At 44.9% G+C, this 24951-nt stretch overlaps 1 protein-coding gene across 4 annotated transcripts in view; it reads left to right on the top strand.

The window, feature by feature from the left end:
- Nucleotides 1-14302, top strand: part of LYPD8 (LY6/PLAUR domain containing 8) — a 36928-nt gene extending 22626 nt beyond the window's left edge. For 2 of the 4 annotated variants that reach the window (XM_027096449.1, XM_027096448.1), the window contains exons 2-6: nt 6886-6986; nt 7384-7503; nt 9330-9485; nt 11001-11138; nt 13250-14302. In XM_027096449.1, coding sequence (XP_026952250.1) covers nt 6932-6986; nt 7384-7503; nt 9330-9485; nt 11001-11138; nt 13250-13488 — 708 coding nt within the window. In that variant the 5' untranslated portion in view covers nt 6886-6931 and the 3' untranslated portion in view covers nt 13489-14302. Of the gene's footprint in view, nt 1-480; nt 5430-6885; nt 6987-7383; nt 7504-9329; nt 9486-11000; nt 11139-13249 lie in introns of those variants that run through there. The other 2 variants (XM_027096447.1, XM_027096445.1) reach the window with 2 other exon arrangements.
- Nucleotides 14303-24951: the final 10649 nt, after the last annotated feature.

Here is a 24951-nt window from a genome sequence, read left to right on the forward strand (position 1 = left end):
GTGAATCAGTTATACATATACATATGTTCCCATATCTCTTCCCTTTTGCGTCTCCCTCCCTCCCACCCTCCCTATCCCACCCCTCTAGGCGGTCACAAAGCACCGAGCTGATATCCCTGTGCCATGCGGCTGCTTCCCACTAGCTATCTACCTTACGTTTGGTAGTGTGTATATGTCCATAACTCTCTCTCGCCCTGTCACAGCTCACCCTCCCCCCTCCCCATATCCTCAAGTCCGTTCTCCAGTAGGTCTGTGTTTTTATTCCTGTCTTACCCCTAGGTTCTTCATGACATTTTTTTTTCTTAATTCCATATATATGTGTTAGCATACAGTATTTGTCTTTTTTTTTTCTGACTTACTTCACTCTGTATGACAGATTCTAGGTCTATCCACCTCATTACAAATAGCTCAATTTCATTTCTTTTTATGACGGAGTAATATTCCATTGTATATATGTGCCACATCTTCTTTATCCATTCATTTGATGATGGGCACTTAGGTTGTTTCCATCTCCGGGCTATTGTAAATAGAGCTGCAATGAACATTTTGGTACATGACTCTTAAAATATATTTAGAGCCTGGAGTTTTTTGAGAGATGGTCATATTGAAAATGTCCTGAGATGATTACTGATTTGGTCCTAGGCATTGATTTGTTGCCTGCCACAAAGAAAGCCCAGGAAAACTGTCAGTGACTGAGTTGACGGTAATCATAGCAAAATTTCCTTGGACCAAATTTATAATAGTGTATACCCCATGCAAAGAGCACCATGTGTTTCCTCTTAATCTTTATGAAAAGTTGGATATTGTGGATGTCCCTTTTCTCTCAGGTGAGGAAACTGAGACTCAGAGAACTTGCAACTAATGGTACAGGCTTAATCGATCTGTAGGTGGCAGCAGCGTGCTCTGAGGTCGGGCCCCACCTTAACCCCTGCCCTATGTGACCTGGTGTGTCCCCCTAGGCTGTGGTGTCACTGGTGCAAACTCTAGGAGCAGTAACTGTAGTGGGAGTAATCATTTTTTGGAGTCCCTACAACATGATGGATGTATACTAAGTGTCTGTCCAAGAGATCTCCTTTAACTCTCAGAATTACTCTTAAGGAGTGAGTGGCAATGCTTTTCCCATTTGACAAAAGGGGAACTCAAGACTCAGAGGCTTACCACCTTACACAGAGCATGGACTATCTCTCAGGTCATGCACATTTCTCCTGCATGGTGCCTGCAGTTAGGGACAGCAATTTCATTATTTTTAGCCTGTTCTCACGTTTCCAAGGTGGAGGAACAAGCCAGTCAACGAAAGCTCCCAGAAGCAAACATAGATGGAGAGCAGACGAAGCAGGGGTGGAGGTTCTCGACTGAACCCTTTGCTTAGCTCTCAGCTTGGACACCTGTTGGAGTTCCTGCTCTGGCCATCCTGCCCTGATCCTGCACATCTCTGCATGTTTATTCCAAAACAGAGTGGACTCTTCTAAGAACTCACCTCAAAGCTTTGTCTGCTAATGATCGAGGGAAATGGGAGAAGCCCATTTCCCACAGTGGTTCTGGTTCACACCCTAGGATAACTCTCCAGGATCCAAGTGAGTCCCAGATTGCCCCACAGAGTGGTCATAAGGACAGCCAGCCTTGTCTTCTTCTAAGGGGATAATGGAGCCAGGGTGACTGAGGTGTGCCCACTGTCCTTAGTTTAAGAGCAAAAGTTGGGATGTGTGTTGAGACCTTGTCTCTCTTGGGTCCCTGGACTTCTTGGCTAGTCAGGAGGGTTTGCTTTAGCGGGGTGTCTGCTTATAATACCTTGTGACTGACCCCAGCCCTTGGACCCTGATAGCCCCGCAGTGATGACAGAGAGGTGACCCTGGAACAGGGAGGAGGAGAGCTGGGTAGATGTTCTCAACTCTGTGGGCAGAGGCTGGTCCCACATAAGCTGTGTTGGCCTTGGTATCTGAAGACCTGGAAGAGAGGCCTCTCTGTGGCTCAGTCTCCTCATCTGTCAAAGGGATAATGATACTCATCTTGCCCAGGGCCTTGGGAGGGGCAGACCCAGGCCTGCTGTTAGGGGTCATGCACAGTCCAGCTCAGGGATTGCCACTGCATCACACAAGATCAAATGCCCCCATGGCATTACTGTTAGATGACACTGGAAAAAACACAATGGAACAGGGTAAGGATTCCAGGATGAAATAATCAGCAGGTGTTTCTTCAGTCTGTTGTTCTCTTTCTACAGATGGGAAGCTCAGGACCAGCAAGCCAGGTTAGTAAGTAACTTACAGGACATGAGGAGCAAAGTCTGTATTCAGACCCAAACATTCCGAAAAGAATTAACATTGATCAGATTGATTTTCCAGTCTGTCCTTGGCTAGACACTGGAGCACAACACCCCCCCACCCCACCCCCCTCCACACACACCCAGGGCTGTTATCTCAAAGGCAGCGTATGTGGGCTCTTCAACTCCTCTATCCTCAGACCCTCCCCCACCCACATCCCATTGGCTGCTCCTGCTCTCACTTCCCCCACTGGGCCCTGCCAGCTGGCTATGGTGAAGATTGAATAGGATTCTGTTAGGGAGAGAGCTACCTTTGTTTTGGAAATTGCTGTTGTAGTCAGACTGATGACAGAAGAGGAAGAAAGGAGAAAACAAGAGATGGCCAGAGGCTCTGCTTATAGAAATGACCCCAATTTTGCCTTCTCCATGAGACCAATGCAGACCTCTCTATTTAAAATTGAATCATGTGCCCCCTTTTCCCCCAGTATGGTTGATCCCTCACCTTTGCTCTTCTCTGTCTCTTTGCCAGGGCAGTCACCACATTCTAATCTACCCTGTAATTTGCTTATTTATCGCTTTGTTTATGTCATGTCTCCCCCTCTAGACTACACTCCAGGAAGGCAAAGTCTCTGTCTCTTTGCTCAAATACCTCCCAAATGCCTGGAGTGGGCCTGATGCATGGTGGGTCCTCCAAAAATATTGAATAAATGCATGAGTTTGGGGAAAGAGGGAGAGCTGAGCTACAGACCAGCACAGAGTGAACAGCAATGAACAAGGAGTATTTTCAAGAGCAGGGATCTCTAAGGTTCAACTGTAGGCCGGAGATGTTGGTGTGATGCGTACCCCCAACCCCTGAATCCTCAGTCCCCCACCCAACCCGTGTGTGTGTGTGTGTGTGAGAGAGAGTGTGTATGAGTGTGTGCATGTGCCTGTGTGTGTGTGAGTGAGTGTGAATATCTGAAGTGGCAGGAAGAGCAGGAGAGAAGGGAACTCAAATCCACATTCAAAGCCAGGAGCACACACAGCACAATGTGAGGGCGGGGCTGGGAGAATCCTGGGCTGACCTGAGCTCTCACCAACAGTGGCTGCCCAGACAGCACTACCAGACAAACTGCCTGGGGTGTTGGAAGCTGCAGCAGCTGTAGCTGTAGGCCCCTCACTGAGGTGCACAGGGCATCCTGCAGGCAGGGACTTTGTGGTCCCTCTACCCTGTAAGTTTACCCAGTGAGTTTATCCTCGTCTTGTCTGTAGGACCCTGAGACTTAGTGAAGTTCAAACACTTTCCCAAGGGTACCTGAGACCCTTTCCCGAGCCACACAAACCCCATGTAACCTGATTCTGAGTTCTGACCCTGTCCCAGCTGTGTAACCTTGGGCAAATCTGTTATGTTTCTCTTACGTGCCTTGGTTTCCTCAGCTGTAAACGGGCTAACCAAGGTGAGAGCTTTACCAGGTTGGGATGAGGGGATGCTTGTGACGCATTAACCGGTCACAGAATCCATCTGGGGGGTGACAGCCAGCAGGAGACAGTGCCAGGGACGCACCTTGCTCTCTCGCACATTTTGCCAAAGGCAGGTCTTGACCAAAGTTTCTCCCAATTCCTGGAGGCTTCAGAGAGTTGACCAACATCATCGCTGCCTAGGATTAAGCCACCTATGTCCCTAGGGCTGGGCAGGGCCCAGTCTGGCCCAGAAGCCCCTCCCTGTAGGCAGCCGTGCTTTCTGACTGTGCAGCCACCTGCTATATAAGGGCCCTCACACACCTTCTCCAACCTTCTGCCAGGATCCACCTTCGTCGGGGCAATCTCTGGGCCAGACAGAGAAGGTAAGGGACTGGGTCTGGGCTGTGAGACAGGACCCAGCCTGGGAGAAGCTGAAAGCAGGGGAAGGGCATTCAGCGCTGGCTGGGGTCCAGGGCATTCTCCTGGCATTCTCTTGCTCCTCCAGCAGTGCCCGGGAAGGGGAAGGCTGGAGTGGAGAGGTGCTGGGGTTTGCTCTGTGTGTGTGTGTGTGTGTGTGTGGTGCTGCGTCCTTCTCACAGCTTCTGTGAGCTCTTGCTCCTCTGTGTAAGATGAGAACAATTGAGGTAAGACCCTCTCAGACAGCTGAAGATGTCCAACAATAGGATGAATAGGAAGGACTTTGCAAAGCGGTGTACAGATGTACTTGGTCTCATTTTCCCTGTGGGGCCCCTGCCCTGACCCCCAGCTCACTGGCTCCTCTCTTCTGCAGAGGTGGTGCACAGGGCCCTGAGTCCCACCGCCTCCAAGATCTGCCTCTTCTGCTACATGTCCCTAGGTAGGGTCCTGACCTCTCTGGGCTTCCATTATTTCCCTCTGAAAATGAGGCGAATCATCAGGTCTATACCGCAGGGCCGAGGTGATTTGTGCACTTAACTGATGTGGCTGCTGTGGACTCGTTCCCCTCCTTTCTTGCCCTCCCATCTCCTCTTCCTTTACACCTACAAGGCTTGAGAGGCCCTTCCCAGGAGGCCCAACCCCTGAACCTCTCTCTCTATTGGGGTTCTGGGCCTGGAGTGGTGACTGGGCATTGGGGGATGCAGGGTACAATGCACAGAACATCTGCCACAAGCTTCAAACCAAACATACTTAATTTTTCTCCTAGGATCTCTAACTATTGGGGCCATTAGATAATTGATGGGCTGTCTGTCTCCCTCCATTGGGGCTAATTTCTCTTTCTTTTCACCGACTCCTAATCAGTTAACTAGGGGATCATAGTGTTTGTGTGTTTGTGTGTGTGTGTGTGTGTGTGTGTGTGTGTGGTGTGTATGTGGGGGAGCATGTGTGTGTGGTGTGGTGAGGTGAGATGCAGGCAGTGGCCTGCAACGCCCTAATGAAAGTCAGTTGCTCCTTAGTAAGTGGCAGCTATTATGGTACAACTCGGCTTTGGACCTGGAAGGACCCTGAATGGAGTCCCACTTTTCGTCTTACAAGCTGGGTGAGCTTGGGCAGCTTCCATTATCCCTCCGTCTGCAGTTTTCTCAGCTGTGGAGTGGGCAAAAATCTTTACAGCAGCACTGTGGCCTGGGACTTGGTCCATACTTGCACTGACCAATACAGCAGCCACCAGCCACATGTGGCCACTGAGCACTGGAACATGGCTGGTGACTGAGAAACAGTATCTTTCCTTTTTATTCCTTCAGTGAATCCAAAGGTAAGTAGCCACAGGTAGCTCCTGGTTACTATTCATAGTATAAATGAGCTAACGATGAATAAGGGCTCAGTGCAGACCCAGACATTTCCCTTCCATGCTTTTTGATACACAGGCAAATTAAAATTCTAGGAGCTCTGATTCAGGATCTTTTTTTTTTAATTGAAGTATAGCTGATTTACAATGTTGTGCCCATCTCTGCTGCATAGCAAAGTGACTCAGTTATACACATAGAGACATTCTTTTTTAAAAAATATTCTTTTCCCTTTGTCCCAGCTGGCATGGACTTATACATACTACCAAATGTAAAATAGCTAGCTAGTAGGAAGCAGCCGCATAGCACAGGGAGATCAGCTCCGTGCTGTGTGACCTCCTAGAGGGGTGGGATAGGGAGGGTGGGAGGGAGACACAAGAGGGAGGAGATATGGGGACGTATGTATATGTATAGCTGATTCACTTTGTTATGAAGCAGAAACTAACACACCATTGTAAAGCAATTATACTCCAATAAAGATGTTAAAAAATATTCTTTTCCATTATGGTTTATCACAGGATATTGAATATGGTTCCCTGTGCTATACAGTAGGACCTTGTTGTCTATCCATCCTATATATAAGAGTGTACATCTGCTAACCCCCAACTCCCAGGATCTTAATAAATACAGCTAAACCTTAGCTATTAGATGACTTTCATGTGCAGAGAGATTGATGACAGACCAGTCAGAAGTGTGCTGGGGCTTCTGATTGAGCTCTGTAGGTTGAGCATGTCCAGGTCCGGGGCTTTGGGGGTCGTGTGTGTTAGAGTCAGTGTGGTTAGAGGCCTGGGCCAAATCTAGCTCTAACCCCTCCCAGGAGTGCAACCTTGACTTTGAGTGCTTTACTTAACCTCTCTGGGCCTTGATTTCCCCTTTGAAATAAGGTGATGCTAAAAATAGTACCTGCCTGCTGGGTGGAGGAATTACATGAATCAATGCACATAAGTGCTTGGAACAAGAGTAAGTGCTCAATATGTGCCTGCTTGTTGGAGTGGCGATGGCAGAGACAGAGCTCCTATGCATTATGTGAATGTGGCAAGATACCACCTACAGGATGGACATTATGCTCTGGGACATGAGAGCCCAGCGTTCTTCTTGGTCTCCCATCCTCAGTGGGGTTGGCAGTCATCTTTCTGCCCATTTTGTACCCATAGTGGCTCTGTAGGAAATGCCCTGGGCTGTGTTTTGTACTTGTGTGTGGACGCCTTTGCAGGCATCTAGGATTGGGAAAACCCGACTTTTGTGGATATAAGGGCAGGGTGGAATCTACATCTTGGCTCGGTGCTCCCAGCTGAGGATGCTGATTCCTTCTGTCACAAGGATGGGCTGGGTCTGTTGAAGTTTGATTGCAATCCTAGGGAATATCACTCCCCAGCAGCCTTCTGATTCCCCAGACTGCCCTCTTTGTGTCTCTTCTGGCTTAAGGCTCCGCGGCCACAGTCCTCATCCTCAACGACATACGTCCAGCACCATGAAGGGCTTCCTCTTCGCTGGTATCATCGTCATGCTCACGGTTGCAGCTGTAGGTGAGGGAAACCACATGGCCCCCTTTTGGAACGAAGACCCCTCTTTCCACCTCACCACGGTCTTCTCACTCTTGGTGCCCTGGGATCCCCTCATGTGACCTCTCATGTCAAGGTGTGGGCAGTGGAGGCCATGAGACCTCTCTGTGCACACTGCCCCCTGTGGTACCACTCAGTGCTGTGGGTCAAGGTTGGGTCTTCCCAATGGAGAATGGTGGACAGTGGGGATAAACTTAATGGGGGTGGCTCCATCTCACAGCTTAAAGTTTGGGGGACCCCAGAGGGAAGGGATGCCATCCTGGCTATTCTTTTACCCTGAGGTGAGTGCAGTGCTTTGGCCAGAGCACACTCTGTAAATGTCTCCTGAATGTTGACGATACCGAACATCTTGTCTTCCCAGAATCCTTGAGTTGTGTGCAGTGTAATTCGTTGACAGACCCCTGTGTTTACGGAAATGCCGTTGAGTGTCCCGCAAATGCCAGTATCAGCTGTACCACTTTCTTGACGAACTTTTCTCTAGGTGAGCCTGGGGGATGCTCATCATTCCCATTTCTGGAACTTGCACAGGGCAGGTGCTGGAGGGGTTGGCCAGGAAAGCAAGGCTAAGGCTGGGCTGTGCAAGGAGAGAGGGGGTCATGAAGGCGCCTCTCAGGAGGAGCAGCATGCAGGAGTCAGTAACAGTGGTAGAGCCAAGCAAGCAGACAAGCCCTGTGGCTCCTTGGAATTGCGGCACCTGACTCAGACTTCATGCTAGACCTGTATTAGTGAACGTGAGAAGCAGGGGCAGCTCTTAGCTACATTACAAAGCAGGCAATTTGCTCTAGGTGTTTTCATTTTTCCATTTTCTGCCCCCCTTTCCCTCTTCTCAGTGTTCCTTCCTGTTCCAGATCCAACATATTTTCACTCAGACTTCCTTCTAGGGTGTTCTGCTGGCGTGATTGTTACCTCTCTCTCAGAGCATTTTGACTTATTTTAAACTTTTTATTATGGACATTTCAAACACACACAGAAGCAGGTAGAAGACTATAATGAACTCCCATGTAACCACCATCCTGTGTCAACAATTAACATTTTGCTATTTTTTCCCCATAGTATTTTATTTTTATTTTTAAAATTTTTATTGAAATATAGTTGATTTACAATGTTCTGTTAGTTTCAGGTGTACAGCAAAGTGATTCACACACAGACACACATATATATGAATTCTTTTCCATTTTAGGAAAATGGATTCTTTTCCATTATAGGTTATTACAAGATATTGAGTATGTTCCCTGTGCTATACAGTAGGTTCTTGTTGGTTATTTATTTTATATACAGTAGTGTGTATATTTTAATCCCAAACTCCTAATTTACCCTCTCCCCATAATATTTTAAAGCAACCCTAGATAGCATGTTATTTCCCCTATAAACACTTCACTATTCATCTCTGATAAGAACTTTTTCCCCCTATTTATATAACTACAATACAATTATCACACCTAAGAAAATTAGCTATAATTTAAAAATTTCTTGTAATACCCAGGCCACCTTAAAAATGTTCCAAGTGTTTCAAAGATGTGTTCTAGTAGATGCATTGGAATCTGGATCCAAACAAAATCCTCACATTGCATTTTGCTGTTAGGTCTATTGTGTCTAATTTGTTTAATAATAACTAACATCACTTTCTTTGCTCAATCCCATTGATTTGTTGGAGAAATGGGGCCATTTATCCTGTAGCTGTCTTATATTCTGGCTTTGTTTGATTGCTTCTTTGTAATGTCATTTCACTTGTTCCCCTACTCCTGGTCTTTCCTGTAAACTGCACTCATGCTGTTCAGTACAACTTGCTTCAGTGATGTTAATGTCTATGTCAATGCTGTCCTATGTGGTAGCCACATGTAGCTATTGGTCACTTGAAATATGGTTAGTGTGACTGAGGACTGATTTGTAGGTGACCACATAGAGCTAGGGCTACCATATTGGATAGCTCTGGTCTAGAAGCTTGATTAACTTCAGGTTCAACATCGTGTTGCACATAGACCCATCACATCTACTTGTCTATATTTAGATGCTAAGACTGTTCAGTGGGCTCTGGGTGTGTCAGCCTGAACCACCCACTTCTAAGCTCCCCATCAGCCTTTCACCTGGAATTTAAGCTGCTTCTCTGATAATCTGTTGCTAAACAAAGGAACTACCTCACGGAGAAGGATTTTTCTTTTTGCAGGAAACCCTCTCCAGTGTCCCCCAAACTGCATTGAGCTGAGGGTGTGTTTTCTGCCCTTGCCTAAAGCAGTTGCTCTTCAGGACCTTTGCCCTCCCTGAACGCTCTGTACCCAGGACTGACAGCCTGTGTTTGCCTTTGTGTAGGAGGAAACATCACATGGTATGAGGATAAGGCCTGCTCTGCGGATAATTGCAGCGTGGCTGAGACCTTCACAGTCCATGTATCTGCTCATGAAACCTTCCATTTTGCAAGCCAGTGTTGCCAAGGAAAGGCGTGCAATGACACCAACGACACCATAGGTGGGTGCTGGCCACATCCTTCCTCTGTCCTCCCTGCTCCGTCCCTTCCTGCACTACCTATGGTTCTCACTCTTGGGTGGACATCTTAAGTCTAGGCACTTCAGTGAATATTTGGGTAACATTAACTGCTGACATACAACAACTACTTGAGAAACAAATGAGGAAAACCAGCGCTACTACCATGCTTTCCCCTTTCTCAGTAAAGACAGAAATCACAGCGCTCCGAGATATGTGGGAGGGTACTAGATGCTCATTAGTAGCTTTCAAATTGTGTGGCCTCAGGACCTCTTTCAAGACTCTACCTCTTAAAAATTATTGAGGACTCCAAATAACGTTTGTTTCTGTGGACTATATCTATCAATATTAACTGTATTAAAAATAAGGCTAAGAAATTTTTAAAATATTTATTAGTTCACTAAAAAATAATAAAACTGATTACATGTTACCATTAATAACATTTGTTTTTACATAGAAATAACTATTTTCCAAAACAAAAAATATTTAGTGGGAAGAATAGCATTGCTCCATGTTTTCTCAAAGCTCCTTAATTTCTGGTTTAATAGAATACAGCTGGGTTCTCAGATTTGCTTGTTCTCTTAGTCTGTTGCAATCTCACATGTAGCCTCTGGAAAACTCCATTGTATTTTCATGAGAGAAAGAGAGTAAAAGAAGCAAAGAACATCTTAGTATTATCATGAAAATGATTTTGACCTAGTGGACTCCCTGAAAGGGTCTCAGGGATCCCCAGGAGTCCCTGGACCACCATTTGAGAACTGTTGGCTTAGATCAAAGCCTTCTGTTTTTTTTGCGGTACGCGGGCCTCTCCCTGTTGTGGCCTCTCCCGTTGCGGAGCACAGGCTCCGGACGCGCAGGCTCAGCGGCCATGGCTCGTGGGCCCAGCCGCTCCGCGGCACGTGGGATCCTCCCGGACCGGGGCACGAACCCATGTCCCCTGCATCGGCAGGCGGACTCTCAACCACTGCGCCACCAGGGAAAAAAGCCTTCTTTTTGAAGAGGAGAAAATGTGGCCATAGTCCTAGAGCATGGTTCATTAATAGCAGAGCTGAGTCTCAATGTAATTTTTTTTTTTATCCAAGTCACGTTGTTAAATGATGGCCTGTGTTCGTTTGTTCGGAGCTAGATTTAGTAATAGTCACACACCTGTTGGCTAATGTTCAGAATAGCTGGCTACCGTTGACATTAGCTATAGGTTGGTTTTAGCTCAAAATCTTACCTTTCCCTCCTCATCCCAACACCCTCACTGACCACAGTTCTTGAAGACTGGATGGCCTGTAAGGGCAGGTCTGTGAGGTTGTGTGCTGTAAATATTTTGGTGGGACATGGGATGGGATGACTGGTATTTTTATGGCAGGATCTGAGATTCCTGAGCATGCAGAGAGACCCTGAGAGGTCTCTCTGGCTAGCGTCTTTGTCTGCCTTTCCCCTTCCACCCAAGGCAGTACCGTGATATTTGTGATAACACTGTTCTGAGTTAATGACTCTTACTCTACCCAGATCCCCCACAGGAAGAGGTGTCCAGCAACACAGGGTGCTCTGCATGTTATGGATCTAGTGAAACTTCCTGTAATGAGACAACCCGGAAATGTTATAAAGAAGAAAGATGTGTCAGTCTAATTGCAGAATTTAAGAATGGTATGTCATTTCCTTTTTATGGGACTTGAGTTTAAAACATGTCATGCCTTGGATCATAAATTCTGGATTAACAAAAAAGGCCTGGAGGAGGTTAGTAAGAAGAGGGAATAAGGTCAGGATGCCTTTGAGATAGGGAGGCTGTTAATGTAGCTTTGAGCTGGTTGCTATTTCTGCCACCTCAGTCCAGAGTTCATTCCTCCTGGGCTGTCGGTCTCTTGAACCCTGTTCTCTTATGGCTTGTAATCAAGCCAGGCTCGTTTAAGGGCATCATGTCACTCCTGACATTTATTTCTTTACTAGGGTGAGCTGTTCTGTAGGTATGGGTGGGTCTGACTTTTATTTCCTTTTATATGTATACTTCCCTTCTCTGCATGTCACTGAGAGGTATTGGATTATGACAGCTTGGGTCACCTGGAAGGAAGAGTCAAACGGGGCTTTAATATCCAACTAATTGAAAAAAGGACAACAACAACAACAAAATTTTAAAAAATCTATTTAACATTTTAGCCATGATCTATTCCCCTGCGGTGGTGGTGTACAACCAATACAGCATTTCATACTTAAAAAAAAGTCATTGCAAACTTGAAAATAAACAATACTGATGATTTCTCTCAAAAAAAAACCCAACCAACTGTTCTTTTCTACAAAAGTAATTTGATATTAACCATTATGAGATACAAATTAACCATCATTCAATATAAAACCAATAAATAAAAAAGGCTTTTTTTTTTTTTTTTTTTTCGGTACGTGGGCCTCTCACTGTTGTGGCCTCTCCCGTTGCGGAGCACAGGCTCCGGACGCACAGGGCCAGCGGCCACGGCCCACGGGCCCAGCCGTTCCGCGGCATGTGTGATCTTCCCGGACCAGGGGTCCGGAGCACGAACCCGTGTCCCCTGTATCGGCAGGCGGACTCTCAACCACTGTGCCACCTTTGACTTAATCTGAAAGCCAGACAGATCAAAGCCACCATAAATGTAGGATTTTGTTTTTGTTTTTGCCGAAGCTGTATGACACAGGGAGATCTGCTTGGTGCTTTGTGACCACCTAGAGGGGTGGGATAGGGAGGGTGGGAGGGAAACACAAGAGGGAAGGGATATGGGGATATATGTATATGTATAGCTGATTCACTTTGTTATAAAGCAGAAACTAACACACCATTGTAGAGCAATTATACTCCAATAAAGATGCTAAAAAAAAATACTGTAGCCATGTGCCAGGCAACACATCTTCCTAACACACTCTAATTCAACCTCCAGCACTGATATTTGCTCTAAAGCAGCAACGAATTGCTTTCTTTACTGGGATGTGGAGGCTTCCCCCTCCTTCTCAGAGCATGTATGGAGTCAGTCTTAAACTCAAATTGCAGCCCTGACTCTAACAAGTAGCCAGTCATCTCCTCCAGCCCCTTCCTCCCCTGTGAGCTGCCTCTCCTCCAGGGCTGTTTGACTTGCAGCCTACAGAGCAATACTGACACATAGTAAGTACTCAGTAAAAGGTAGCTGCAATCACAATCACATCTTTGCAAATTCCCTTGTCTTTTCCTAGGACCTGCGCCTTAAAACGGGGTTAAACACATCACAACACAGATTTAGAGTTAAGACACAGGGGTCTCTCTGCATGGTATGTTTTTCCCTCTTCTCAGGGAAAACTCAGGCAGAGAGAACTCAGGTCCAGAGAGGAGTGGGGATGGAAAGCAGAGCCTAGAAGAGGGGAGGCCAGGAGCAGGTCTGAAATGCTGACTCCCTCCTGGATTGAGAGCAGAGGACTACGGAGGGTCTGAGCCTGTCCCTGGATTTCACCACCTGCCAGCTACTCAGGAAAACACTGAAGAGTTCAGTCTCAGGTTCAGCTCTGGCCCTAACCCGTGGGCTCAGGTTCGCATCCACCTCCAGGAGCCTCGGTTTCCTCCAGGACTGATTTGGAAAGAGTATCTAGGCCCTCACCTCCACAGCCACTCTGCCATTACCATTTGGTGTTCTTGATCCTGGGCTCCTTTTTCCAAGCTCCTGTGTCAGGAACAGACCTGTTTCAGCTCTTGCAGGTCATTGAGAAGACTGGGGAGGAAGGGCAAAGGGGCTGTGAAGTCCTTACTGTCTCTTTTGAATTCACAGAGACAAAGCTCGTGCTGAAAGGCTGCTCCAATGTCAGCAACTCCACCTGTGAGTTCCTGGCTCCTGGAAATCGGACGGTTGGAGGAGTCACTTTCCTGAAGTTTAAGTGTGAAAACAGCTCCGATGCCTCCTCAACACCCACTCCCACTCCCCCGAGCTCCACCAGTGACACTGGCTCTAAAGGCTTCTTCACACCCTTGACCCTTGGCAGCCTTCTCCTGCTGAGGTTGCTGCTCTGAGATCTGCACCCTCAAACCCCCCTGTCCCCTGTTTAACTGCTCAGTGAGTAGCAGTAGCAGTCACAGCCTTCCAGGTAATGCCCTGTGATAGCCACATTATTCCTTATTATTAAAGCATTGATTCATTCAATGACCAAATCTGTCCTGATATGTTCTGGGCTGGGCTTCCTTCAAGCCACTGTCCAGCACCACTTCCCAGTTACTTGCCTTTGAAATCTTTGCACCTTTGTGTGTGGGCTCTCAGGACCTCCCTGATCCCTGTCTAATTTGCTTCTGAGAAGCAGACCCTTCCACCTTGCTGGCATCTTTTGCTTACAGCCCTGCACTTCTGGGGATCAACATGCCACTGTCCCCATCCTCACACTCGGGGGGTGGGGGGCAGCCATAATGCCCTGTGTTGACCCCAGCACTGATATTTGGCTCTTCAGCAATTGAACTGGCTGTAGTCTCGGGCCCACAGTGACATTGTCTAGGACACTGTCACCACCAGACCCAAAGTGGGTGCACAGGGGTTGCTGAAAGTTGTCAGATTCCCCTGCCTAACCTCCCAGGCAGGGGCATAATGCTGTCAGTGCCCTGCTGACTAGGTGTCTCTAAGCCTTGTGCAGAATGGAACATGGCTACAGAGGCCCAGCCCCTCCTCTCAGAGAACTACAATCAAAGGCAGAGTCCTCAACTCCACAGCAGATACCCTGGGAGCAAGAAAACCATTCAATCCAATATGCACAGAAGCCCAGTTTTAGTAAATAAGGGGGGCCTTGAGCTGGACTTGGAAGAATGGGGTTTTCTGTAATAAAAACTTTTAAAGGTGTAACCCAGTGTGGGTCCTTATTGTCCAGGCTTGCTGATGATGATTAAGACCAAAGCCACCAGAAAGGCCATCTGATGGTAGCTCATCACCACATTCATTTTCATTTATTTATTTTAGTTTTTTTATTTTGAAATAATTTTAGATTTCTCAAAGAGTTTCAAAAATAGTTCAGAGAGTTCTAGTAGCCCCTCACCCACCTTCCTCTTACATTCACATGTTACATAACCACACTGCAATTACTAAAACCAGGAAGTTAGCGTTGAAAGCATACTGCTAACTAATAGACCTCATTTGACTTTTGCCAGTTTTCACTAATGTCCTTTCTCTGGTCCAGGATCCAATTCTTTGCATTTAGTTGTTATGTCTCCTCAGTCTCCCACACTCTGTGACAGTTCTGGAGTATTTATTTTATTGACCAGTTTTTCAGAAATTTGAGCTTGTCTGAAGTTTTCTTAGGATAAGATTGAGGCTATGTCTTTTTGGCAAGAATCCCACAGAAATGATGTGTCTTGTAGCCTTGCATGAAATGGAACATGGGTACAGAGCCCCAGTGCATCTTATCAGGAGTTACATGATGTTGATATGTCGTATCAACTGGTGATGTTAATCTTGATTGCTTGGTTAAGGTCATATCTGCCAGGTTTCTCCACTATAAAGTTACTGTTTTTCTTCTTTGCAACTAAAAATAAGCTAAGGTGTGCTGCTGTAACAAATAGATCTTAGTTTAAAAAAAAACAAAAACATCAGGGTTTAATACAAGGAAAGTTGATTTCTCAGTTATTTAAACCCATATAGATGTTCCTGACTGGGCAGCTGTCCTGGGCAGCTCCCCTCTGAGAGTGAGGAAGGGGCCAGACTCCTTCTATTCCATGGTTCTCCCATCCTCTGGGATTCTTGGGCTCTTAGTTAATGGTTCTGCATCCAGCTTGCTGACATGCAGAGAATCTAGAGGACCGTGCAGCATGCCCCAGGGGCCAGGCCTCAATTACATGGCCTGGGAGGAAGTAGTTTATCCACATGCACCTTGCAGGATCAAGGTGCCAGGATCAGAGCCAGTATGGCTTGGTGGTAAGGGACATGGCCTCTAGAGCCAGAGGCATAGCTTCAAATTCCAGGCCTGGAACGTTGGGCAACAGATGTCATCTCTCTGTGCCTCAGTTTCCCACTACTACTAGAGAGATAGTGATAATGCCTGATGCCTGCAGTTGTAAGAGCTGCCAACATAGTTCCCCTTGTCAAGGAGTAAATACTCGTCTATGCAGATGACTCCAGTTTGAAAGCAGCTCTCCCCATCCTCTAGGGAGAGGGTGGACTACCAGAAAGAGTGAAGAGTGCAGCCCTGGCCCACTTCCCTCAGACCATGCTGACCTCACCAAAGTTATAGCTGCTTCCGTGTCTCAGGATTCCCTCTCCCTTTTCATCCCCTCCCCAGATCTCTATGGCTGCTGCCACCATGACTGCACAGGCCACAGCACAGCTTGCTTACATCTTCACGTGGCTGCTGACTCCAGGCAGCCGAGGGCACCACCAGAGCTGACCTGTTCTTAGAACCTCCTGGAAGTTCCCCCGCTCAGGCTCGATGAGAAGAAGTGGTACTTTGGGGGAACTGCAAAGAGTCACACAGGAATGGAAATCAGGGCTGAGGACTGGGAAGGCAGCTGGAAGGCGAGCAGGACTAGATCCCAGGAGGTTCCACACATTGGAAAGACTTGGGCTTTAGACCGAGGGCTGAAAAGGGCCACGGCAGAGGTAAGCACAGAAGTAGGAGTAGGATTGGTTTTCCATCCTGGGAGGTTCTCAGACTGTAGGGTGCAGGTAGAAAGACAGCAGAAAGACAGTACAGGGAGGGAGTTTAAATGGAGAAGTAGTAGGGACATGCCCAGGGCAATGCTCTGTCCTGCTGATGTAATTGAGAGTAATTCACACCATTCTATGCACTTCTGTTTGCACTGTTGGCTCCTGCCTCCTCACCCAGAGTAGGGACCAGGGCAGAGCACCACTCCTGCTCAATGTCTACATTCCTTTCCTTGGCTGTCCACACTTAACTCTGGATTCCTGTCTTCTGGGCAGGGTCTAGGACTTCCCACCCAGATAAAGCCCTTTGCTGCCAATTCTTCCTTAGTCCCAGCCTGGGCTCCAGCATAAACCCTGTATCTGAGGAGGTCCACAGAATTCTATACTCACATTGTACAGTTGGACAAATCATGAATCACTGATTTTCACAGCTCTTTACAGTTGGTAAAGCTCTTTTGCCCAGGTTATTTTATTTTTTTTAGAATTAGCTTCATTCATATATTGTATGATTTACATACAATAAAATGTACGTGTACCAACTAATGAGTTTTGACAAATGTGCCCATGTAACCACTCCTCCAGTCAAGATATAGAAGCCCTCTCCCCTCAGACCCCCAAGGTCCCCCACTCTCCTTGGAATCCACTCTACTCCAGCCCCAGGTTCCCACCTGCATCTCCACTGTCCCAACCTGGAAGTGACAGGCAGCTCTTCTGCTCATATTCCATTGAGCTGAGCTGCTATTTGGCACCACCTGGACACAAGGCTATGGGCAACATAGGCTCTGGGGAGGTCAGTTCTTCCCAGCAACAACTCCCCCGCCATGGAAGAGGGAGGTCAGGGGACTGTTTCCACTAGGTTCCAAGCCCTTCCACCCTGTCCTCCTCTCCCCACCCCACTCACTTCCTGGGCCAGGAAGACAGAAGGAGGGTGTGGGGTTCTCTTTTTTGTGGACTGGATATAGCACCTGTCAACTGAAAGAAAATGCACAACCTAAAAGCTGAGAATTATGTTTTATTGGGCAGACTTACTGAGGACTTAAGCCTGGGATACAGCCTGTCAGATCTCTCTGAGGGACTGTTCCAAAGAGATAAGGGATCACCTACAAATTAGCACTTGCCATCTACCTTTACAAGGATCAAATTATGAGCTGCTGCAGCTGCTGACCTTCAACATACCCTGAAAGGAGTTCAGTGTAGAGATCAGGAATGAGGCCCTCTGTACTCTGGAAAAGCTGGCAGAACAAGTCTTCAGAGAGTTAGATATTTTCAAGAGACGATTTTATGAGCCCAATTCTTGTATCTCCTCATAACCAGAAAAGCACTAAAATCCTTCATGGTGACGTCTGCTCCTTGTCACCAGCAGTGACCTTCATGGGACCAGCAGAAAGCTTCTGAAAAAAATATGTGCTTGACTGCATATACTCCCCCTTCACCAAAATCACATATATATTGACCTTCCCCCCACCTCTTGGGAGCAGCTCCTCAGAGCTATCTGAAATGCTGTCTCCTGGGCTATAGTCCTCATTTCGGGCCCAGTAAAACTTAACTCACAACTCTCACGTTGTGCATTTTTTTCAGTCGACAGGGAAGAGCCAAGATATATTGGAGTTTTTGCTGAAATAAAACTGTGTAGTGGGACATCAAAAGATTGCTGCTAATCACAAAAAAACAGACATCTCAAGTTAATGATTTTACTGCTTTTCTATGTATGGGAAGATGCAACAGTCTGGGCTCACTGAAATTATCCCTTTGATATGCACCTTAACTATCTAAGGCCAGAATCCTCTTTTTCTCCCTCCTGAATTCCCCTCAGGATACACTATGGCGGGGTGGCGTGGTGGGGATGGGGAGAAGGGTGGGTGCAGTGGCTGATGGCTTTATGGTCACAACATCCTTTGTTAACTGAAGTGGCAGGCAATATTCTTTGTTCACACACCTCTCAGTTGAACTACCAACTGAACTAGATCTTCAAATAATTCTTGATCTGCAATATGAACTGAACCAAAGCTAAAACCACTAATCACTCTGAATCTTTTCAATATCTGTTTTTAACTGGATGAGTGAATATGCCCCAGGGGACTGTGAGAAGAATGCTGGTCTTGATATATTCTGCAGGGGCCTTAAGCATCCAAGTGTGACTGTAGATGTGAGCATGGGAGTGAGGAAGGTTGAGAGAAGGAAGGACCCAAGCAAGATGGGCTGTGGGCTCGGGACATGGTTGCTCTTATGCTGGGGAGACCAGCTACTTGGGTCAAGTAATTCCAGGGATTCTGGTGTCCCCAAAAGTGCTCCCATCAGGGGTGGAGTCAAGATGGTGGCGGGGGAGGATGTGGAGTTCCCATCTCCCCACACCTAGGGCACCTGCTGGACACAGGTGAGGGACCACAACACCCAAGGAGATGGTAGTAACCCCCAAGCAACTGGGTAGGATGAGGGGGGAGGTAGGGGAGAGAAGAAGTGGAGGCTGGACAGGACAAGCAAGTGCCCCTGAGGGGTAGCTGAGAGGGGGGAGGCGTTCCCATGCTTGGAGGGACCCTCAGGGGCTTGGAGGATCATGGGGGAGTGCGCCTAGCATCTCCCCCCCCCAGTCAGGCCCCACGAAGCCTGTAGGGCTCCTGGTCCAGGTCCTCCGCCCTCAGAGGCCCCTTCCAGGACGAAATGGTCCTAGGGGCATAGGAGGGAGGCGGGGGAAGAAGAGGAGAGGTGGGTGGGGATGGCTCTCTGGGATTGGAGGATCAGGGGAGGTGCAGAGGGTGTTTCCCCAACCCACTCCGGCCCCAGGAAGCCTGCTGTGCTCCTGGGCCTGGTCCTCTGTCGTCTGAGGCCCCCTCAGCTGTGGGGATCCTAAGGGTGTAGGAGAGAGGGAAGAGTGGGGAAGAGGAGGAGAGGTGGGCAGCAGGGACCATGTGGGGTCAGGGGATCAGGGGAGGTGCCTTGGGCATTTCCCCCACCCACTTGGCCCTGGGAAGCCTGCTGGGCTCCTGGACCCAATCCTCTCCCCTCCAAGGCCAGAGGCACACCTGGTTCTCTCTGGCTGCATTGAGCTTAAGCCCCACCCCCCACCCCCTCAGGGCATTTTCTGGCCCTGTGGGTCCTAAGCATAGGCCCCATCCACCACCTAAACCCTACCCCTACTTAAGCCCCGCCTCCCCACCCCCCACAGCCAAGGCCTTTTTTCCTGCTTTTTTTTTCTTTTTCTTTTCTTTTTTTACTATTGTGGTTCTGTTTTACCTTCCAGTTGTTTCATCTATATATATACTTTTTTATTCTTTCTAACATACATGTTTGCTTTCTAATTTAATTTTATTTTTTACTTTTGTTATTGTTCTGCTCCTTTTCTTTTTTCTTTTTTTTTTTTGCTGCCCCATGCACCTTGTGGGATCTTGGCTTACAAGCCTGGGGTTGGGCCAGAGCTCCTGCAGTGGGAGCTCTGAGTCTGAACCACTGGACTAACAGAGAACTTCAGAGCCCAGTGAATATTCACTGGAGTGAGGGCTCCTGGAGGTCCTCATCTTGGCACCAAGACCCAGCTCTACCCAACAGCCTACAAACTCCAGTGCTGGAAACCTCAGGCCAAACAACCAGCGAGACAGGAACACAATCCCACCCACCAAAAAAAAAAAAAATGAGATGACAAAAATTATGTCACAGATGAAGGAGCAAGGTAAAAACCTACAAGACCAAATAAATGAAGAGGAAATAGGCAACCTACCTGAAAAAGAATTCAGAGTTATGATAGTAAAGATGATCCAGAATCTCCGAAATAGAATGGAGGCACAGATTGAGAAAATACAAGAAAAGTTTAACTAAGATCTAGAAGAACTAAAGAACAAACAAACAGAGATGAACAACACAATAACTGAAATGAAAAATACACTAGAAGGAATCAATAACAGAATAACTGAGACAGAAGAACGAATACATGAGCTGGATGACAGAATGGTGGAAATAACTGCCGAGGAGCAGAATAAAGAAAAAAGAATGAAAAGAATTGAAGACAATCACAGAGACCTCTGGGACAACACTAAACACACCAACATTTGAATTATAGGGGTCCCAGAAGAAGAAGAGAAAAAGAAGGGGTCTGAGAAAATATTTGAAGAGATTATAGTGGAAAACTTCCCTAACATGGGAAAGGAAATATTTGTGCAATTCCAGAAAGCGCAAAGAGTCCCATTCAGGATAAATCCTAGGAAAAACACACCAAGACACATATTAATCAAACTAACAAAAATTAAATACAAAGAAAAAATATTAAAAGCAGCAAGGGAAAAGCAAAATATAACATACAAAGGAATCCCCATGAGGTTTTGAGCTGATTTCCAGCAGAAACTCTGCAGATCAGAAGGTAGTAGCAGGATATACTTAAAGTGATGAAAGAGAAAAACCTACAACCAAGATTATTATACCCAGCAAAGATCTCATTCAGATTTGACAGAGAAATCAAAAGCTTTTCAGACAAGCAAAAACTAAGAGAATTCAGCACCTCCAAACCAGATTTACAACAAATGCTAAAGGAACTTCTCTAGGCATGAAACACAAGAGAAGAAAAAGACCCACAAAAGCAAACCCAAAACAATTAAGAAAATGGTAATAGGAACATACATATCAATAATAACCTTGAATGTAAATGGATTAAGTGATCCAAGCAAAAGACACAGACTGGCTGAATGGATAAAAAACAAGACCCATATATATGCTGTCTACAAGACACCCACTTCAGACCTAGGGACACAAACAGACTGAAAGTGAAGGGATGGAAAAAGATATTACATGCAAATGGAAATCAAAAGAAAGCTGGAGTAGCAATACTTGTATCCGATAAAATAGACTTTAAAATAAAGCCTGTTACAAGAGATAAGGAAGGACACTACATAATGATCAATGGATCAATCCAAGAAGAAGATATAACAATTGTAAATATTTATGCACCCAATGTAGGAGCACCTCAACACATAAGGCAAATGCTAACAACCATGAAAGGGGAAATCGACAATAACACAATAACAGTAGGGGACTTTAACACTCCACTTACACCAATGGTCAGATCATCCAAACAGAAAATAAATAAGGAAACACAAGCTTTAAATTATATAATAGATCAGATAGATTTAATTTATATTTATAGGACATTCCACCTGAAAGTGGCAGAATACACTTTCTTCTCAAGTGCACATGGAACGTTCTCCAGTATAGATCACGTCTTGGGTCACAAATAAGGTCTCGGAAAATTTAACAAAATTGAAATCCTATCAAGCATCTTTTCTGACCACAACACTATGAGATTGAAAATCAATTACAGGAAAAAAAAACCTGTAAAAAACACAAATACATGGAGGCTAAAGAGTGTGCTACTAAATAACCAAGAGATCACCAAAGAAATCAATGAAGAAAAAGAAAATACATAGAAACGAATGACAATGAAAACAAGGTGACCAAAAACCTAGGGGATGCAGTAAAAACAGTTATAAGAGGGAAGTTTAGAGCAGTTCAATCTCACCTCAAGAAATAAGAAAAAACTTAAATAAATAATCTAACCTTACACCTAAAGCAACTAGAACAAGAAGAACAAAGAAAACCCAAAATGAGTATAAGGAAAGAAATCATAAAGATCAGAGCAGAAATAAATGAAATAGAAATGAAGAAAACAATAGCAAAACTCAGTAAAACTAAAAGTTGGTCCTTTGAGAAGATAAACAAAATTGATAAACCTTCAGCCAGACTCATCAAGAATAAAAGAGAGAGGACGCAGATCAATAAAATTAGAAATGAAAAAGGAGAAATAACAACTGACACCGCAGAAATACAAAGGATTATAAGAGCCTACTACAAACAACTATATGCCAATAAAATGGACAAATTCTTGAAAAGGTACAATTTTCCAAGATGGAACCAGGAAGAATTAGAAAATATAAAAAGTCTTATCACAAGTAATGCAACAGAAACCGTAATTAAAAATCATCCAACAAACAAAAGTCCAGGACAAGATGGCTTCACAGGCGAATTCTATCAAACGTTTAGAGAATTAACACCTATCCTTCTCAAACTCTTCCAAAAAATTGGAGAGGGAGGAACACTGCCAAATTCGTTCTATGAAGCCACCATCACCTGGATACCAAATCAGACAAAGACATCACACAAAAAAAGAAAATTACAGGCTAATATCACTGATGAATATAGATGCAAAAATCCTCAGCAAAATACTAGCAAACAGAATCCAACAACACATTAAAAGGATCTTACACCATGATCAAGTGAGATTTATCCCAGGAATGCAAGGATTCTTTAATATATGCAAATCAATCGATGTGATACACCATATTAAAAAATTAAGGAAAAAAACACATATGATCATCTCAAGAGATGCAGAAAAAGCTTTTGCCAAAATTCAACACCAATTTATGATAAAAACTCTCCAGAAAATTGGCATAGAGGGAACCTACCTCAACATAATAAAGATCATATATGACAAACCCACAGCAAACATCATACTCAATGGTGAAAAACTGAAAGCATTTCCTCTAAGATCAGGAATGAGACAAGGATGTCCACTCTCACCACTATTATTCAACATAGTTTTGGAATTCCAGCCACGGCAATCAGAGAAGAAAAAGAAATAAAAGGAATCCAAATTGGAAAAGAAGAAGTAAAACTGTCACTGTTTGCAGATGACGTGATACTATACATAGAGATTCCTAAAAATGTCACCAGAAAACTACTAGAACTAATCAATGAATTTGGTAAAGTTGCAGGATACAAAATTAATGCACAGAAATCTCTTGCATTCCTATACACTAATGATGAAAAATCTGAAAGAGAAATTATGGAAACACTCCCATTTACCATTGCAACAAAAAGAATAAAATACCTAGGACTAAACCTACTTTAGTAGGCAAAAGACTTGTACTCATAAAACTATAAAACACTGATGAAAGAAATCAAAGGTGACATAAACAGATGGAGAAATTTACCATGTTCTTGGATTAGAAGAATCAATATTGTAAAAATGACTATACTATCCAAAGCAATCTACAGATTCAATGCAATCCCTATCAAACTACCAATGGCATTCTTCATAGAATTAGAACAAAAATTTTACAGTTTGTATGGAAACACAAAAGACCCCAAATAACCAAAGCAATCTTGAGAAAGGAAAATGGAGCTGGAGGAATCAGGCTACCTGACTTTAAAGTACACTACAAAGCTACAGCAATCAAGACTGTATGGTATTGGCACAAAAACAGAAATACAGATCACTGGTACAGGGTGGAAAGCCCAGAGATAAACCCACATACATATGGTCACCTAATTTATGACAAAGGAGGCAAGAACATACAATGGAGAAAAGACAGCCTCTTCAATAAGTGGTGCTGGGAAAACTGGACAGCTACATGTAAAAGGATGAAATTAGAACATTCTCTAACATGATACACAAAAATAAACTCAAAATGGATTTAAGAGCTAAATGTAAGATCAGAAACTATAAAACTCTTAGAGGAAAACATAGGAAAAAACACTCTTTGACATAAACCACCATAAGTTATTTTTTGACCCACCTCCTAGAGTAATGAAAATAAAAACAAAAATAGACAAATGGGACCTAATGAAACTTAAAAGCTTTTGCACAGCAAAGGAAACTATAAACAAGATGCGAAGACAACTCTCAGAGTGGAAGAAAATATTTGCAAATTAAGCAACAGACAAAGGATTAATCTCCTAATTATACAAACAGCTCATGGAACTCAATATAAAAAAAAATCCAATTAAGAAATGGGCAGAAGATCTAAATAGACATTTCACCAAAGAAGACATACAGATGGCCAAGAGGCACATGAAAATATACTCAACATCACTAATTATTAGAGAAATGTAAATCAAGACTACAATGAAGTATCACCTCACACCGGTCAGAATGGCCATCATCAAAAAATCTACAAACAATAAATGCTGGAGAGGGTGTGGAGAAAAGGGAACCCTTCTGCACTGTTGGTGGGAATGTAAATTGATACAGCCACTATGGAGAACAGTATGGAGGTTCTTTAAAAAGGTAAAAATAGAACTACCATATGACTCAGCTATCCCACTCCTGGGCATATGCCCTGAGAAAACCATAATTCAAAAGGACACATGTACCCCAATGTTCATTGCAGCACAATTTACAATAGCCAGATCATGGAAACAACCTAAATGTCCAACGATAGATGAATGGGTAAAAAAGAGGTGGTATATATATACAATGGAATATTACTCAGTCATAAAAAGGAATGAAATTGGGTCATTTGTAGAGATGTGGATGGACCTAGAGTCTGTAATACAGAGTGAAGTAAGCCAGAAAGAGAAAAACAAATATCATATATTAACACATATATGTGGAATCCAGAAAAATGGTACAGATGAACCTATTTGTAGGGCAGGAATAGAGACGTAGATGTAGAGAACAGACATGTGGACACAGAGGGGGAAGGGGAGAGTGGGACAAATTTGGAGATTAGTTTTGACATAAATACACTACCATGTGTAAAACAGATAGGTAGTGGGAACCTGCTGTATAGCACAGGGAGCTCAGCTCAGTGCTCTTTGACAACTAGATGGGTGGGATTGGGGGTTGGGAGGGACGTCCAAGAGGGAGGGGATATAGGTATACATATAGCAGATTCACTTCATTGTACAGCAGAAACTAACAAAATATTGTAAAGGAATTTTGCTCCAATAAAAAAAAAAATGTTTAGAAAAAAGAGTGCTCCCATCAGCCAAGTTACCAAGAGAAGTAAGGTCAAGCACAGCATCCCAGGAAAGGGAATAGTGACCAGTTGGATCTCTGATGCCAGGGTCTCACAGTGAATCATTCCCAGAAGTGG

Source organism: Aethalodelphis obliquidens, unplaced genomic scaffold, assembly GCF_003676395.1.
Source record: "Aethalodelphis obliquidens isolate GAN/ISIS:26980383/991018 unplaced genomic scaffold, ASM367639v1 scaffold102, whole genome shotgun sequence".
Classification (NCBI taxonomy): Eukaryota; Metazoa; Chordata; class Mammalia; order Artiodactyla; family Delphinidae; genus Aethalodelphis; species Aethalodelphis obliquidens.